The sequence below is a fragment of the Lipophrys pholis genome (assembly GCF_963383615.2).
Source record: "Lipophrys pholis genome assembly, chromosome: 17".
NCBI classification, from domain to species: domain Eukaryota; kingdom Metazoa; phylum Chordata; class Actinopteri; order Blenniiformes; family Blenniidae; genus Lipophrys; species Lipophrys pholis.
This window is the reverse complement of record NC_137643.1, coordinates 10,300,840-10,318,902: the sequence shown is the minus strand read 5'-3', so window position 1 is coordinate 10,318,902 and position 18,063 is coordinate 10,300,840. Positions and strand designations below refer to the sequence as shown.

Sequence of the window (18,063 nt, the reverse complement as noted above, 5' to 3'; positions counted from 1 at the left end):
CTCACACTGAGTAACCAAGTGTATGCTTAGCAGGTGTGGACAACTACCAGGAGGGAATTTACATCTCACCTCTGTCCTGCAAGAGGTGCACAACATCCGTGTGTGAGTTATAAAAGGTCCGAGAAATACACAGTATCAGATTGATATGAATTACTGAACCATCACAACTGCATATCCCTAATTTCAATTTGAGTTTAACCTCAGTCTCCACTTTGCAGGCTGACCCCTACAAGTGTACTGTGCTGTCAAGATTCACGAACCCTTAAAGTGACTAAAACTAGGACATAAAAAGAAAGAAGTGGAGGGTAAATCAGGGTATTCACTATTGAAATGAAAGGCGTCTCACTGGCAGGCCAAGTTAGAAAGACTCTGAAGGACTGTGGGTGTGGTTCAAGCTTTTAAAGGATGTCTAACCAAGTTGCCCAATTGTAACCTAAGCAGTGAGTCACTGCAGGTTAATACAGTACTAATAATCATGGTAATTTGAAGTGCTTAAAGAACTTTGGAAAACTTTAAAAACAAGTCTTTTGGAGCCAAGCAGGTAGACCAGGTCTCTCTCTCTCTCACACACACACACTCTCTCTCTCTCTCTCTCTCTCTTACACACACACACTCTCTCTCTCTCTCTCTCTCTCTCTCTCTCTCTCTCTCTCTCTCTCTCTCACACACACACACACACTCTCTCTCTCTCTCTCTCTCTCTCTCTCTCTCTCACACACACACACACTCTCTCTCTCTCTCTCTCTCTCTCTCTCTCTCTCTCTCTCTCTCTCTCTCTCACACACACACACACACACACTCTCTCTCTCTCTCTCTCTCTCTCTCTCTCTCTCTCTCACACACACACACACTCACTTCCCTGTAGGGCGTGTTCTCTCAGTTTACTCAGCACACAGACGTCGACACTCGCACAGACGCACTGGCCGCACGCAGGGAAACTTTTCGCCAAACTTTCTACACATGGAAGTGGCGGAAGCTGTGGACTAAGTAATGTATTGCAGTTTTCTGACTTGTCTTTGCTTTGTGTCCGTGTATTTGTAATGACTGGAGGGAGGAGAACGGATCCTTTGGATCTTTTAAAACGGGAATAGTGGCGACAGGTGTCTTCTCTCTCGCGCTGATGTGGAAATCAGGCCCGTATTTCTCATGAGGGAATAAACACTTACGGAAAAAATATCTCAGGGATTTTCAATCAGAAAAATAATGAACGTTCCTTATGTACGCAACGATATAGTTACGGTGCTTTTGTTTTTGATTGGCCCTGTGTTGCGTGTTGTTGTTTGCAGAACCAACAAGTTGTTGTTTCTTTTTCTGGTAAAATAGCCTTAAGGAAAGAAGTTTAACTCGACTCACACATAACAATGCAGTGTTATATGACGGGGTAGAAGTTGGATCCCTTCACGGTGCTGCTGAGAGGTGTGAAGCATCTTGCGCTCTAAAATGACATTTCCATAAATTGTAAGGTGGATTTTCAACATGGAGCTACCAACTTCTATGTCTTCTTTGTCTATATCAGAGGTGGGTGACGTTTTGAAACGCGTTTCCAACCCGGACAGACATTCAATATGTGTAAAGGGAACAAAATGTGCAAGATCTATTTGTATAGTTAAAATGTGCAGCACTATCGACGGATCTTTGCGTAAATAAAGGATTTGCGCAGATCGCCCAAAAGCGCTTTACATCCTCAATGCATCATCTGGAGGGTCTTGTAAAGGAGTTGGCTTTGTCTGGTTTCATTCTTCTTTAAGATCGCCACAGTATACCCGAAGTGTCTTTAGGTGTATGAATAAATACATAAAATTTTAAGAACAAAAAGATGTGGGAAGGATTGTTTCCTGCTAAATTGTTCAAACTTCTCTGTGTGAACTACAGTATATGCTGTCTCCATTGTAATTCAAAACAAATAGCTGCTTAAAGTTCCAATTGGCCCCTGCATAAAGAGTATTATTACTCTCAACTTTGAAGAGTGTGCACTTTTTAATTTCATCATCAGGAAATGTTAATTTGTTGCACATTTGTGTTACACAGTAACACATCAGCCATCGTCTACTCGGTTCTTGATCCAGTCAGACAAACTGAATATTGAATAGTAAACACAGAAGAGGCTGAAACCTCTGCTAGATTAAAAAGAAATAATCCAATAAACTGAATCACTGCCCCTTAATGCACAGCGGTACTGTCACTTGAATTGCACAGACTGGGCCTTTAAATAATACAAACAGAAAACATATTGTAATAAGGCATCAGCTGGGTCAGCCTATTTGTTTTAAGGGTGATGTTCATATGCTCTCAGAAATGGAGGCGGACTCTCTGGACCTGAGCCACCTGACGGAAGAGGAGCAGTCCTCCATCCTGCAGGTCTTACAGCGAGACTTGGAGTTACGTCGCCGTGACGAAGGACGCGTAAGGTCAGAGGTGACTACTTATTTATTCTGTTGAGGAGCCACTTCTGTTCTGTTGTGTATTGCAGACATGTGCACACACACACACAAACAAGCAAAATCCTGCCAGTCACATAAACAGCTCTGCAACATAATGAGTGGTGCACTAATTTCAACAAATCCATAACAAAATTCCCTTTTTTTATATTGATTTTTCTGAAACAAAATCAATCAACATTGTGTTGCAGCCCAAGTCAAAACTTAAAATTGTAGCAGTTTCCCACTAATTATCCACCTAAATAACTGGCAAGTATAAGCAACAGTTTGAGACTGATTGATGTTATTGTTCTGATGCACATTGTTATTCACATAAATGAGAGTCTGGTGTGTGTGTGTGTGTGTGTGTGTGTGTGTGTGTGTGTGTGTGTGTGTGTGTGTGTGTGTGTGTGTGTGTGTGTGTGTGTGTGTGTGTGTGTGTGTGTGTGTGTGTGTGTGTGTGTGTGTGTGTGTGTGTGTGTGTGTGTGTGTGTGTGTGTGTGTGTGTGTGTGTGTGTGTGTGTGTGTGTGTGTGTGTGTGTGTGTGTGTGTGTGTGTGTGTCAGTGACTGTTTCTGACGTATGCTCACTAATGCAGGCACAGGAGATTATTTATTCTGTTGTTTTTTTTGTTAAACACGACCCCCTCCTGTGAATGCTGCAGGAATCTCGAGCAGACGGAGACGGATCCAGCGCGTCTGCGCTTTCTATCCGGGGTGTGGTTCAGCGAGGAGCGCAGCAAACGCCACAACCACCGGCTCTCGGCCTTTGAAATTGTCCACGCCACCATCCGCCACAAGAAGACGAAGAGCAGAGGTGAGTTTTCGGTTGATGCGGCGCTACTATCAGCAGCCACTTTCCTACATGGGGATATCCCGGTGACAGCGCTCTGCTTGTTTCCATGGTAACAGACGTACTCTTGAATGAACTGTTCAATGGAGAGAGAGAGGATCCCTCCAACAACAACGCCTCTCCAGAGGTGGCAGGGAGACTGAAGGTCAGCGAGAAGGACAGAGTGAAGAACTGCAAGGAGGAGAAGTGTGGAGGGTTAGTGAGGGGATCTGATACATTACAATCACTGACTGTGGCCTCAACGTAAAGCTGATTTTTAAAGTTTCCTTTTTGTACTTACAGGAGTCAAGGAAGTTTAAAAACCACATATTCACCGAGAACCAAACGTCCTGGAGCGCAGGTCTGTCTGTGTGCATTTTGTTTTGTTTTGCCCTATTTGTTTATGTTTTCCTCAGAATGTCTAAATGCAGATACATCTTCTAAAATAACAGAGTCTCCAGGATAATAATAGATCCTCATCCTCCAAAGGTACACAAGTTCCTCTCAAATTGCCTCATGATTTCTGTAGTTGATCCATAGTTTCAATATTGTCTCGTTATTCTGCTAAATATTGAAAGAAGAAGTAATGGCCACTTAGAGGATCCAGGGGTGATTATACTACACACGCATCAATCATTTTGGAAAAACACAATGTTGAACTACAACTTGTGCTTCCTCATCTATGAAATAAGCATGCTTGCTGGGTTTAAGAGGAAGTTCTACATGAAGGTAGAGAGACCTGCTACGCCGCGAGGTTCAGTTGGTGGCACTGACCAAAAGACAGGAAACTGAACTTGAGTTGGCAGGTGGACAGTCCGTGTTGGGAGGTAGCAGAGATGATGGCTAAGTAGGGAAAAGGATGAGGAGCATGGAGCTGCCACAAAGGAGAAGATGAGGGCCAGGTAGGAGGCTCGTGGATGTGATGAGGGAGGACATGCATTTGGCTGGTGTGAGGAAAGGAGGATACAAGTGACAGATTGGGTGTAGATAATCAACTTTGGCGACCGCGAATGGAAAACAGTTAAGTGTGCTCAGACTCGGTCACTTTTTGTACCCTGTATTATGTTGTAGCTTTCTTTTTTGTCTTTTAAACAATTGTGCTCATTTGTTAAAAGCAAAAAATAAAATATCCCATCCAAAAATAGTCAGATTCGCTGCAGCATATCGCATACTGGTCATATCCTGTTTATTCTCTTATTGAGAAGTGTCTAGACCTTGACTGCAGTCTCCCTATGGAGATTTTTGCTAACGGGCTCTTGGTTAGACACGTGTGTGCATGAGTCATTCCTTACATAATGATGTGGCTTTTTTTTTTTTTTTTTAAATAAAGTTGATCTGCTTTAAAAAATGAAGATGTACAGTGCAGCATGTGGGAAAATTGTCTAAATTTGATGTTTTTTTTTTTTTTAAATCCTCTTGAAGGTGAAAATATAAATCTTACTGATCCCAAACGTGATACATATAAAAGAAATGTCTACAAATGTTCCTTTTCTCTTATTATCCTTGATTGGATTTAAAGCATGAGCACCAAAGAGGAGAAAAAATAAAACACCAAACAAAGAAACTTAAGTAATATTTACTTTTTAATCTCAAATCAGATTATATGACTGCAAAAGAATATGAGAGTTTTTTGCAACAAAGACTAAATGCGTCTCATTTACGACTATTTGCTGCTGTCTGATTTGGGACAATCAACTTTCCGGTGTGTTGCAGTAAAAGTGGCCCTTCAGTAAGAGGTCACACGTGTTTTCTGCTGTAATGTTACAAAGTGTGCAATGTAATCTTCCCATACTTTACGAATACCATTCGAGAGCTGTTTTATATTGTCTTTTGTCAGCAGACGATACTCCATTAATCTTGTAGTAGCGACAGAGCCTTCCATAAGTCCAATCGACCTCTGCAGTTCATCAATCCAAGAAGACACTGATCAGCACATGACGGCATGCTCAGGGACAGTTTAATAATAGTTAACGGATCGATTATTTAGTCTCACCATAATGTGGAAAATCTTCACCGTGTGAGGGAAAGTCTGCAGGACTGCTTTCAAAAATCATGTGTTACTAGTTTGGTTTTATAACCTAAAGAAAATTGCAGAGTAAATTCGTATGAAGGCATCAGTATGTGGTGAGCCCACTCAGTTTCCTTCAAAGCAGCACCAATTCTTCTCAGCACACATTTTTTTGAAATTAGCCTATCGTGGAAGCTGTTATTGTTCAAACATCTTGGTGAACCGAGCACAGATCTTTCATGGGTTTAGTCTCGTTCAGAACTTACTCTCTTCACCTAGAGACTTGATTACAGTGGCTTGCAAAAGTATTCACAGCCATTGGACTTTACCACATTTTGTCACATATGTAAATGTCTTTTATTGAGATTTTGAGATCTAACACAACGTGATGCATTATTGTGATTACATTAAAAAGTGTGCATGCAAACGTATTCAGTCCCCTTTACTCTGATACAAATAAATAAAAGGGCAGTTGCAGAAGGTAGTTTTTAATAAAAAAAAAAAAAAAAAAAAGGCAGGCTGCTTATTTGGGTTGTTTTCCTCTGCTGCAGAATAAATCTGGCACCAATCAGACACCTTCCTTTTATTATTACATCACGAGTAAGTGGCATTATGTCAAACCTAAAATGTTTGTACAGAACAAGAGTCGTATATCTCAAATAAAATGGGAAGAATTACTAATCAGAACACAAATTATTTAGTAAAAACTTTCAAAATGTCAGGAATTCTAAATAAGGCCTCTATTGAGCCCCAGGTACCTCATGCTAAAACCATAGCTACAATAAAGCATGGTGGTGGCAGCATCATGCTGTGCAGGTGCTTCCTGGCTGTAGGAACAGTCCAGGTAGAACAGAGCTGGCTGGAGTGGTGATTTTATGAATGGAGCTGAGACAAGGGGCAGTGGGTTACCTTTTAGCAAATCAGTGAGCCGAGAATACAACCAAGACGAAGCTATAGCGGCTTCAGAAGAAGTCTGAGTGTCTAAGATCCTGATTTAATCCCATGAGCATACCACTGGTGAGGCATGGTCTCAGGCTATGCTGGAAATGATAAAGTAAGTCACCCAAATCCAAATCTGAGAGACTTTTAGAAATGTAGGCAAGATCGAAACCTTGAATTGCTGACACATTAGCTCCAAACATATTTCAGAAATCATAAATTAGATTTCTAAATTGATGTTTCAAATCATTACCATTTTTAAAATGTATTATTATAAAGCATGACTTGACAGAATTCTTTCTAAACCACTTGATAATGGAATCTGCAGCAAAGCCTGCAAAGGGGATGGGTTTCCCTGGTTTCTAATGTCACTCTCCAGATTATTTCATTCCATTACAAATTAGGGTCATAAAGAAAATGTTTGCTTGCATTTTCAGGGGAAGTTGATCGATGGCTACAATGGGGACAGTGACTCTTTGAGCAGCTGTGTGACAGAGCCGGATCCAGTGTCCCTCAAAACCAGCAGCTCTACCAGCAGCATTAATTCCGGCTACACGGTGCGCGCAGACACACTCGCATATTAGACGAATTGTCTATCTGGCGACGCAAGATGACTCAGCTTGGGACAAAGACGTAGGAGCTGATCGTTGTTCTCCGTGCGTCTGTTACAGCTCAGTGGAAGCATGATGAGTCTGTTCAGCTCGGGGGACTTCGGAGTGGTGGAGGTGAGGGGCCGTATTCAGTACTCATTGGTTTACGACGCCCAGAAGGAGGAGCTGCATGTGAAAGTGTGCCGCTGCGAGGAGATTGCCTCAGCGCGCAAGAACCGCTCTGACCCGTAAGTGACTGCGTATGCATGCGGATGACACGGTGGCAGCAAATCAATCAAGTGATCAATGTGTGTGCGTATGTGTTCCACAGATATGTCAAAACCTATCTCCTCCCAGACAAGTCGAGTCACAGTAAGAAGAAGACCTCCGTAAAGAAGAAGACATTAAACCCAGTCTACGATCAGACGCTCCGAGTGAGACACTTACTCATGTATAAATGAAGCTGCATTAGTGACGGGAACCATTACAGCACCCCATCTGCCGTTTATAGCATGTACATGTATCTTTCTTCGGCCTGGTCAAATGACAGCAGTGGTTCTATATTGATGCTGTTAGAATTTGCTCTCTCCATCTTATTGTGTTCTCAACGTTTGATTCTGATGACACTCTTTCAGTACAAAGTGAGGACTGGGGAGCTGCAGAGTCGCACTTTGAACCTCTCTGTGTGGCATGCCGAGCCCCTGGGGAGGAATATCTTTCTGGGGGAAGTGGAGATGAGTCTGGGGCAGTGGGACTGGGCGAACACGCAGCCAGTGTGGCACAACCTGCAGCCACGGGTAAGACAAACAAAAACTGACATCAGTGTCTTGCATGCAAATATACACTCATGTAGTCACACAAATGAGACTGTGTGTTTGAGCTCTCCCAGATAAATATTTACCAAAAACAGTGTGACGTCTGTGTCTACATTTGTTTAGTTGGAGTGTCTGTGTAACGGCGGTTTTTGGCAGCTTTGTTGGAGACACAGAATATGAGGAGTGTCTCTAGTGTCTGGGAAGAGCTGCAGGGAAAGGAAGACATGCTGTGAATTTCAACTACGGTTTTATGTAACCTTAATCTTTGCCTGCTTCCAAACTCCTGCCTCTCCGCTGCCTGCTTTCTCTTCCTTTGTCTTCTCCTCTAACAAAATTTTTATATTATAGTTTTGTGCTTCCTGTCACAGGTTTATCTGAGCCCAGACTCCATCAGCAGCCGAGGGAACATCATGTTATCTATTAAGTTCATCCCAGATGGATTTGAGGGTGAGGAAAATACGCACATTCTGGATGCTCATTGTGTCCTACGTCAATCAGCTGACTCATACTTTGTGTGTTTGTGTGTAAAGGTGATGGCCTGCCTCTGACGGGGGAGCTCCACATCTGGCTTCGAGAGGCTCACAGTCTTCTGTCTAATAAAGGAGGAGCCATTGACTCCTTTGTTAGGAGGTGTGCCACATTTTGCGATCGCATGTTTGCAATTTTATTAGCAATGATTTTAGTCCACGATCTTCTTTTACTAATTGCATATTTCTTTAAAACAAGCTACATTCTCCCCGACGCAAGCCGACAGAGCGGTCAGAAGACTCGGATGGTGAAGCGCTCCTTCAGCCCCACCTACAACCACACTATGGTGTACGACGGCTTCCACACCAGCGACCTGAGGGAAGCCTGCGCTGAGATTACAGTCTGGCAACGTGACGGCCTGAAGACGCTCCCTCTTGGGGGGATTCGTCTGAGCTGTGGAACCGGTGAGATGTTCACACCAGCAGTTTGAGTTCATAATGGGGGAAAAAAAAACAAAGCACCCTACTATTCCAAGTACAATCATTTAGTACCGTCATATAATTCGTATGTCATAAAATTGTAAACATGCCCTGCTGTATTCATTCTCTACAGAGCTTCACATCCTGTTGCGGAAGTTGCTTTGCGATCCTAAATATCAGTTAATATTTTGTTGAGACTAATATTCTGCAGAGGGCTGTGCTTCGACATCACATTTGGACAGTCTTATCTCCCATCCTGAAAAAAAAAAAACCCATGCCTGTTAATATTACTCTGTTTTTCTCTGACCATCTGGAGACCCGACTTATTAAAATTCAGCTTCAACAGTGTGTCTTTTTTGTTTTGTTTTTTGTGCTAAATTGTAATTCCGTACATACTCAGATGGGTCCTGTAAATGTTACAGGACCCGTGAGTATGTGCTGAATTACAGGTTTACAGGAGGGTTTTTCTGTGTGAATACAAGGGCACTAAAAGATTGTTTAATGGCCGATTGTTTTATGCTCATTTTTGTTGACAATGTCATAAACATTGTTTAATGATTCCTTTACAGTGGTGCTCAGGAGCAAAGGGTTTTGTGTCCCTCATAGAGGAATGAATATTTTCAAGTTGGCATGTCAGATATTTCAGACGGCCCTGTCATCCCTTTGAGGTCAGCATACTGAGAAGCCAGTGTTAGTGTTACTGTACATTCCTGAATATCCTCGGTTGTGTCGTTTGCTCATAAACTCTGTAATATGGACTGTAGAATTAGTAGAAATTTCACTCGAGTACTTGCATATAGCTGTTGTAATATTGTTTGGCTAAGTATTGATGGTGTTGTTTTGTTGAAGCTGCTGCTACTGTGAATAAATAATACATAACAGTGAATAGATAACACTCGATCAGTCCACTTGTAGAGCATCAGCTCCATCTGTTGTCACATGGAAAGATAATCTCAGCATGGTGGTACGAAGTCACGACTCTGCAGGTTTGCTTGTTGTACACAGCTTTAACATTAAGATGGTGGATTTCAACAACAAAACCTATTTGTGAACTGTCAGGATTGTTTTTTCTGTTTCTGCTTTAACCGTGATGACTCGTCAGTTCACTCCATTTTGAAATGTTTCCCTCAGGTAAGCCAGTAACGGCTCAAGATAACACTGTTTTTGACTGTAATGACAGAACTGGGATTGTCTCTACATCCTCATTAACAAATCACTGTGTGGTTACATATAATAACTCTGTGGTGACGCCAGCCAGATAAATATTGAACTTTGTGTGCTTGTGCTTTCAGGTCAGAGTTACGGGGAGCCTGTCAGCTGGATGGACTCCACAGATGAGGAGGTCACTGCTTGGACCTCCATGATTGAAAACCCAAACCACTGGGTTGACATCACACTACCAGTCAGAACTAACCTCACACACCGGTCTGACTGATTCTGACATACTCTGTGCATAAACAGGGGTTTTTATGCAATAGTTGGATGAATTGCCTCTCTGTCGCAATGACTGACTGACTTACACACATACACGAGTCTGTAGTAGTGCAATATTTTGGCTTGCGTTAGAAATTTCGGTTCTAAAATCAAGTGTCTAAGTTAAATGTTTTACTGAAAACATGTTGTGTTTTAGGTATGTCTAATCTGAAGAAGAGGGTTTTATAATTTGTTGCAGTTTCTTATTAAATATCAAACATATTTGACAAGTTGTGTATTGTTCTTGTTTGCTTTCTGATATTTAAGTATTTGGAAATTATTTATTTAGTAGTGTATATTAAACAACAGAGTAGTTTAGAACAATTGTTCAATCTCATACTGGTATAACCTTCTCAACACATTTACAAGGTATGACTTAAAACAGGAGAAATTTTAATTCATATTCAGATGATTTCAGATGTTCTGGTACACACAATGCATGACTGGCATTTGGCTTCCAGTTGAACAATCAGCCTTTGTTTTCAGTGGATGAGCTCACTGCCATCTTGTGGTCAGACTCTTCATTTCTTCTGAATAGACTTGAAAATACTTTCGTCATGCCAGAGGGAAGTGATTCTGTAAACTTTCTTACATTTCAGAAGGGGTAATCAAGACCGAAAGAGAAGGGCAGATAAGTGATGCAGGTCTCAGCACTTTAACTTCACAACAAGGAGGACTGAGTTTGATTCTCGCTGTGTAAAGCCTGCATGTTTTCCTTGTGCTGGCAGAGTTTGCTCCAGATTTCGCTCTCAATTCAAATACATCCTTTATGTTGGCTCTTTGGTGACTAATCGTCAGTATTCCGCCACTAGATATGTTAATTCAGATTACCAAAATATTGGAAATGGCATGTATTGTCCAGCTAAATCTCTCAGCAAACTAAATTAGCATATGCCTAATTCAAACCTCTATTCTCCTCAGGAGAAAAAAAAAAAACATTACTTTATAAAGGCGACATTTGTTTTAGTGTTATTGCGCCGCAGTCGCATTATTATTACGTCACCCAGTGAATGCGGTCCGAGGATCACAACGTCATCGTCTTTCATCGTGGAAAGGCGGGACTATTTGGATGTAGATTTGATCTGCCTCTGAAATGTCCTCGCCTGTCATGATCTCATTTAGGAAGCCTCCCAGCATCTTTCATCAACATTGTGACGTCATCCACGGGGTTATGTTAAGTAGACGTCAAAGAACAAAGGAGGGACTATTCGGATTTACCTTCAGTCAGCCACTGACAGCCAAGGAACAAGGAGCAAGGACGTTTCTCAGCACCACAGGAACTGATAATCTTCTTCATTTCTCGTGTATATAGTCTTATTGTCTAGTGTGTGCAGGTTTGTACCAGTATTGGAAAACTGCAAGATGTTGGCAATGAAGAGAAAACAGATTAAAAAGCTCTCTCAGCAAGTGGAGCACTGTAAGTAGTTAAATCTTCTCTTGGTCTTTTTGTTTGTTTGTTGTTGAGCAGATTGAAACTGTTATCCCGGTAAATCAACACTGAGATATAACATGTTCAGTAATTATATTTTCTAGTCAATAAAGCAGAGATGAACTGCCTCATCCGAGAGTTCTATAAACTTCTGAGGGAATCCAGTGACCCTGGCAGAGATGTACAGGGTCTGGACAGAGTCGAGTTCAAGAGCATCTTAGTCAACACCTTTGGTATGACGGCTGACCGGCTCATGAATAGAGGTACTCTTATCTGTTGTCAAATACATTTACAACAAACAACTTTAAGCTTATGAATGGCATAATTTAATACCTTTAATACCTTTAGTTACAGAGATATTACAGTTATTAATGATCTGACGTGCAGTTTTCAGGGCCTTTGACAAAGACAATGATGGCTTTGTCACTATAAATGAGTGGATCGAGGGGCTGGCTCTTTTCCTGCGAGGATCTTTGGAAGAGAAAATTAAATGCAAGTCTTCAACTTCACTTGCTGCACTTAAGTACACATGAAGACATAATGACACACTATTCCAAATAATGACCTCTCTTTCTGTGTCTCTTAGACTGTTTTCATGTGTACGACTTGAATGATGACGGCTACATCACCAAGGATGAAATGATTCGTATGCTGGACTGCAGCCTCATGGAGGATCCCACAGATGAGGACTCCTATGATGGAATAAGAAACTTGGTGGAGCTCACGCTCAGAAAGATGGTAAGAGGTTTTGTGTCTATTCACCCAAACACAATGTTTAAAAATTAACTCTTTGTATGATGTCATCAGGCCCGGCCCGCTCAGTTGGTAGAGCATGAGACTCACAATCTCAAGGTAGTGGGTTCATGTCCCACGCCGGGCGCCACCTTCCCGTGGGCTCACCACCCGCGGGAGAGGTTAGGTTAGGTTTTTAATCGGTGCAATGTGATCTGGGTGACAGGGCTCAGACTGCCACCCCCGCTACCCGGAAACGGATAAGCGGGAGAAAATGGATGTATGATGTCATCAGAGCCCCAGAAGGAATAGCGTAATCCTCTGTTGTGCGGATAACTCACTTTATCAACACTGCCATTGTTGCTTTCTTCCATCAGGACGTTGATCACGATGGCCGTCTGTCTTATCAAGACTTTGAAAAGGCAGTGAAAGAGGAGAATCTTTTACTTGAGGCCTTTGGAACCTGCCTTCCTGACATAACGGTAATTACTTATCAGTGGCTTGTAATACATTGAAGTAACTTCATATTAGTTGTTGTGGGATCTAATTATTCTTACAGCGTGTTTTTTTTCTACTTTTCAGAGTATTGCCGTGTTTGAGCAGCGTGTGTTTCAGGAACATCTGTAGCCAGAAAGACACCTGTACTTGTACATTTGGAGTTTTCTCAACTTCAATGAAAATAAAAAAGTAAACTTCTGTTACTGTTGTGGTCCAAAATGTTTAATCGACAAGACAATGTTCAAATGGGAAGTCTTTTCAGTAGCAAAGAAACTCCAAAGTCCGCAATTAGGCTGGTTTGATCAAATCCGACGACGTGGTTTGACCTTCTTCTTCACTGGCTTGACGTCTGGAACTGATTCCACCTGAAATGAAAACCAACATAATATTTATTGACACAACTACTCATATATATACTCATCCGGAGGTCTGTATTCCTCCACTGTGCCATACAGAGCACACAGCTGGATTAACTCTGTCATCACACCAATGGCTGGGACCCCCTGGACCATGAGGTAACAGGACTCTAAATTGATGGTGTACACCTGGAAATACACAAGTAAAATCTGGTTCATTAGAAAGTCAATGCACTTCCTGCCACTGGGGACTCTGATCTAGCTCTTCACTGACATAAATAGTGCCTGTAGTTTTTTGTTGTTTAAAAATACTGTGGTCATATTCATTTCTCCAGCGGATTCATAAAACCTTTATCGACTTTTATCCATTTTAAACCACATCCTCTTCGTCTCAAGCTTCAACTGGATCCAAAGTTATTCATTGCATTTCTTTTAAATTATGTTCATGCTGCTTTAAGCTACAAAACTGTAAAACTTTCTGCCTCTGGATCTCAGAATTTTTTACCTACTTTATGTTAATAAAGGAATATTAATCATAATTGGCCAACATTGAAGCTGCGTTCCAATCCTAAATATCAGTTATGATTACTGGTGGTTCACAACCTTGATTGAGCCTTGCATGTGAACACACCGTAAAAGCTGCAATGCAAACAGAAAATTCAATACAATTAGCAACTCTCAACAGCATGTTTTACCTTAATAAATAAACACAAAGTACGTGAAAGGTAGCAAAACACACATTTATAATAACAAACTCGATACCAACTTTGTTCCCTTAACCGGGTGCTAATGAACCATAAGCAACCTAAAGACTGCACCTCAAATTGAACTTTTCGCTTTGTACAGAACATATGATTCTCTTTCCATCAACGTTCGCGGCATTTCTCTGAGTTATGACAGTTACTTCCGCTTTATGTCACTTGTGAGTTTTTTCAAAGTAAAAGCACAAGCACTATACTATCGTTTCAACTTAAAATAAACACGTATAGCCATTGCAAAATCAAAATGAACTTAATATCAAGGTCATTTACACACTAAGTTGGTGGATTTCAACAACAAAACGCATTTGTCAACTGTCACGATTGTTTTTTTTTGTTTTTTTTCTGTTTCTGCTTTAACCGTGATGACTCGTCAATTCACAACATTTTGAAATATTTCCCTCAGGTAAGCCAGTAACGGCTCAAGATAACACTGTTTTGACTGTAATGACAGAACTGGGATTGTGTCTACATCCTCATTAACAAATCACTGTGTGGTTACATAAAACAACTCTGTGGTGACGCCAGCCAGATAAATATTGAACATTGTGTGCTTGTGCTCTCAGGTCAGGCTACATTTATTTTCGTGTTATTGTACTGAATCATATTTGTTCCAGTGTCCATCCAGTTTTTATGTCCTGTAAAACAACAGGGAGATTATTGGTAATTCTACAATATATGCACCATATTACCCGTGGGAACGCTGAAAAACAGCTAAGTAAGACCAGAAAAGAAAACCAGGAATATTTTGGGGCCCTGATGATCAAAGCTTGTGCATTTTGGATTTACCTGAGTGGTTATAAACACGTTTACAGATTCAACTAACCTCCCCGGTTTTCGTCGGCGTGGGACCCTAGGACAACGACGTTGCCATGGCGACAGGTAAACATCCCTCTTCTCTGCGGATACATCCGAAAGGAGGGATTATTCAGATGCACCTCGTCTGCCTCTGAAAACCAAGCGCACGAGGAGAAAGGACATTTCTCTCTCGGCACCGCACCTTTATACAGGTAGTCTTCTTCTTTTCTCTTCTCTTCCGGCGGATTTTAAAACACAATCGTGTATTTATATTTGATGAAGCAGCTGGTGGATTGGAAAACAATTTTAAATAGTTCCACCGTCGGCAAATAGATATTTTTAACTACAAAAAATATTTACAAAGTTAAATCATTATCTTTTGAAAGTTGCAAATTCCTTTTAATGTTGCGTTCAAAATCTTTCTACAACCAACATGTTATTAAACAATGTACAGACAATGTCTCGCTTGAAGAGCCTGTAAACAACTAATGAAAGAGTAAGTCTTAAACACTTGGACATCTTCAGCTAGAATTAGAATTATTTTAGCTCTTGTGGAGTTTCAGCATCTACAACCCAGGTACCAGTAAAGGTTCAGAGGATACAGAGAAATCTCAGAATGTAGGGGGCAAGGCTGAAAATCAACACTGAATTGCTGTGACCTTTGACCCCTCAGGCAGCAGTGCATCAGGAATGGCATTAAAAACCCACATCATTGTGTAAAGGATGCTACATAGGCTGGTGAACACTATGGATAATAGTTCAACAAATGGAAATTGAGTCAATTCAATTGAACTATATTTATATAGCAGTCAATCTGAAGCACTTTTACAGAGAAAAGCCCAACGATTTCACATGAGCAAACATAAACAACAGTGGAAAGGGAAAAACTCCCTTTTAATGGGAAGAAATCCAGAGAACCAGACTCCAGACAGAGTGGGAGACTTTCTGAGATTTCCAATCGGGGTTTTAACACTTAAGACAGCAGCAGTGGACAGCAGGGTTTTGAATTACAGGAATTGTTTTGAACAAGATATAACGGTCTGTAGAGAACGCTGGAAAGAACATGGCTCATTTATAACGTCATGTTATTCATTTACAGTCATATTTCGGAACAAAATCTGTTGAATGAAATCGTCTTAATCCTGGGTGATTGGTCCTTTATTAAACTGCTAACTTTGTCAGTGCTCCTCAGTATCATCAACACTGGACTAAATAGTTTGTCATCTTATTTCAGTACAGCACAAAAGAAAAGGCTGAAACTTCAGCAAGACTTGGTTGTTTTTTTTAAGAGTAATGTCAGTGTGAGTAACTTTACCCTACACAAAGAGAACAACCTAATAACGCCAACATTTATCAACATGTATGACTTTGTATTAGATAATATGTGTAAAATGTCTTATCAGGAGAATGATAGAACTTAGAGCTGTGGAGCAGGTGGAGCAATGGAAGGTGGAGCGACTGAGGAAACTCAGTTCAGGTCTTAAATTGCTTAGTGGAATGTGGATTAACTCCTAATACTTTTAAACACAAACTATTTTATGATGAGATGAACTGTAATCCTTTCAGGGAAGAGACAGGAGAGGGGGTGGAGCTTCAGGGTGTGATGTAAAGTTTAAAAATCATATTATTGATTATAATAGATCCAGAAAGGAGAACAGGTGAGGACTGATGTCAAGTTGATTTTTATTTAAAGATACATTTTCAATAATTATTTCATTATTTCACAGCACTATAAAGGTTTGGGTTAGGTTTTGATTAGGTGATCAACAGCAATACCCCACCAGTGTTCTGAATATTTGTGTGGTGAGATGCTCCATCATGATCCCCCCCCCCCCCAGTTTAGTTATAAAATGGTTCACATTCACTGACTCACAGCCGACGTGTTTCATAATCACACATCACAACGGTGTGATTGCACAATTCGTGATCACATCCTAAACATAAACGGAGCCCGAGGCATTGTGGGATTTATGTGTTCGGAAAGAAATCCCAGAGAGAGGAGAAGAAGGGGAGGATATGGACGTGGTCGTGGCTCGGAAAGAGAGGATGGTTATTTTTCAAGAGGAGCTTGGAGGAAGTTTTGTGTCTATGGTTTGCAGATCTGTACCAGTCCTGAAAGCGTGCAGACATGTCAACCATGAACAGACGAGAGTTAAAAAACCTTGTTGAGTCGATCTCAAAACAAGTGGAGCACTGTAAGTAGTTAAATCTTCTCTGACCCTTTTTTTTTTTGGAGCAGATTGAAACTGTTATCCAGGTAAATAAACACTGAGATATAACATGTTCAGTAATTATATTTTCTAGTCAATAAAGAAGAGACGAACTGCCTCATCCGAGAGTTCTATGAACTTCTGAGGGAATCCAGTGACCCTGACAGAGATGTACAGGGTCTGGACAGAGCCAAGTTCAGGAGCATCTTAGTCAACACCTTTGGTATGACGGATGACCGGCTCATGGATAGAGGTACTCTTATCTGTTGTCAAATACATTCACAACAAACAACTTTAGGCTTGTGAATGGCATAGTTTGATACCTTCTGGCGGTCACAAAAACCTAATCTTGTAACAAATAATATGCATGCATTTGATATTTTTCTCTTTGAAATACCTTTAGTTACAGAGATATTACAGTTATTAATGATCTGACGTGCAGTTTTCAGGGCCTTTGACAAAGACAATGACGGCTTTGTCACTATAAAGGAGTGGATCGAGGGGCTGGCTCTTTTCCTGCGAGGATCTTTGGAAGAGAAAATTAAATGCAAGTCTTCAACTTCACTTGCTGCACTTAAGTTCACATGAAGACAAAATGACACACTATTCCAAATAATGACCTCTCTTTCTGTGTCTCTTAGACTGTTTTCATGTGTACGACTTGAATGATGACGGATACATCACCAAGGATGAGATGATTCGTATGCTGGACTGCAGCCTCATTGAACATCCCACAGAGGAGGACCCCGATGAGGGAATAAAAGACTTGGTGGAGATCACGCTCAGAAAGATGGTAAGAGGTTTTGTGTCTATTCATCCAAACACAATGTTTAAAAATTAACTCTTTGTATGATGTCATCAGAGCCCCAGAAGGAATAGCGTAATCCTCTGTTGTGCGGATAACTCACTTTAACAACACTGCCATTGTTGCTTTCTTCCATCAGGACGTTGATCACGATGGCCGTCTGTCTTATCAAGACTTTGAAAAGGCAGTGAAAGAGGAGAATCTTTTACTTGAGGCCTTTGGAACCTGCCTTCCTGACATAACGGTAATTACTTATCAGTGGCTCGTAATACATTGAAGTAACTTCATATTAGTTGTTGTAGGACCTAATTACTCTGTGTGTTTTCTTTCTACTTTTCAGAGTATTGCTGTGTTTGAGCAGCGTGTGTTTCAGGAACATCTGTAGCCAGAAAGACAACTGTACTTGTACATTTGGAGTTTCATCGACTTCAATGAAAATAAAAAAGTAAACTTCTGTT

At 41.0% G+C, this 18,063-nt stretch overlaps 3 protein-coding genes across 4 annotated transcripts; all 3 read left to right on the top strand.

The window, feature by feature from the left end:
• The first annotated feature begins 896 nt into the window (after window positions 1–896).
• On the top strand, window positions 897–10,253 carry sytl1 (synaptotagmin-like 1). 2 transcript variants are annotated; one of them, XM_080484965.1, is made up of 13 exons: window positions 897–987; window positions 2,294–2,408; window positions 3,081–3,232; window positions 3,328–3,463; window positions 3,551–3,608; window positions 6,632–6,751; window positions 6,866–7,032; window positions 7,116–7,218; window positions 7,420–7,581; window positions 7,968–8,046; window positions 8,130–8,229; window positions 8,326–8,531; window positions 9,839–10,253. In XM_080484965.1, the coding sequence occupies exons 2-13, from the start codon at window positions 2,296–2,298 to the stop codon at window positions 9,979–9,981; spliced, it is 1,539 nt and encodes a 512-aa protein (XP_080341091.1). In that variant the 5' UTR covers window positions 897–987; window positions 2,294–2,295; the 3' UTR covers window positions 9,982–10,253. The 2 variants fall into 2 exon arrangements, with proteins under 2 accessions (XP_080341091.1, XP_080341092.1); XM_080484966.1 differs by having other exon boundaries at window positions 912–992; window positions 9,839–10,247.
• Window positions 10,254–10,609: 356 nt separating this feature from the next.
• Window positions 10,610–12,807, top strand: LOC308122947 (calaxin-like; the record flags this gene model as incomplete). The annotated part of the gene is made up of 6 exons (XM_080485130.1): window positions 10,610–11,436; window positions 11,553–11,711; window positions 11,836–11,940; window positions 12,035–12,186; window positions 12,558–12,662; window positions 12,763–12,807. The coding sequence occupies exons 1-6, from the start codon at window positions 11,382–11,384 to the stop codon at window positions 12,805–12,807; spliced, it is 621 nt and encodes a 206-aa protein (XP_080341256.1). The 5' UTR covers window positions 10,610–11,381.
• Window positions 12,808–14,664: 1,857 nt separating this feature from the next.
• On the top strand, window positions 14,665–17,990 carry clxn (calaxin; the record flags this gene model as incomplete). Its single annotated transcript, XM_080485129.1, has 6 exons — window positions 14,665–14,674; window positions 16,895–17,053; window positions 17,243–17,347; window positions 17,442–17,593; window positions 17,745–17,849; window positions 17,946–17,990. 6 exons carry the CDS (start codon window positions 14,665–14,667, stop codon window positions 17,988–17,990), a joined length of 576 nt encoding a protein of 191 aa, XP_080341255.1.
• Window positions 17,991–18,063: the final 73 nt, after the last annotated feature.

Coding starts and splice junctions, on each gene's coding strand:
- sytl1 (XM_080484965.1), top strand. CDS start 2,296: ATGGAGGCGGACTCTCTGGACCTGAGCCACCTGACGGAAGAGGAGCAG. Junction 7,219..7,419: donor TCTACGATCAGACGCTCCGA/GTGAGACACTTA, acceptor ACACTCTTTCAG/TACAAAGTGAGGACTGGGGA. Junction 8,047..8,129: donor CATCCCAGATGGATTTGAGG/GTGAGGAAAATA, acceptor TTGTGTGTAAAG/GTGATGGCCTGCCTCTGACG.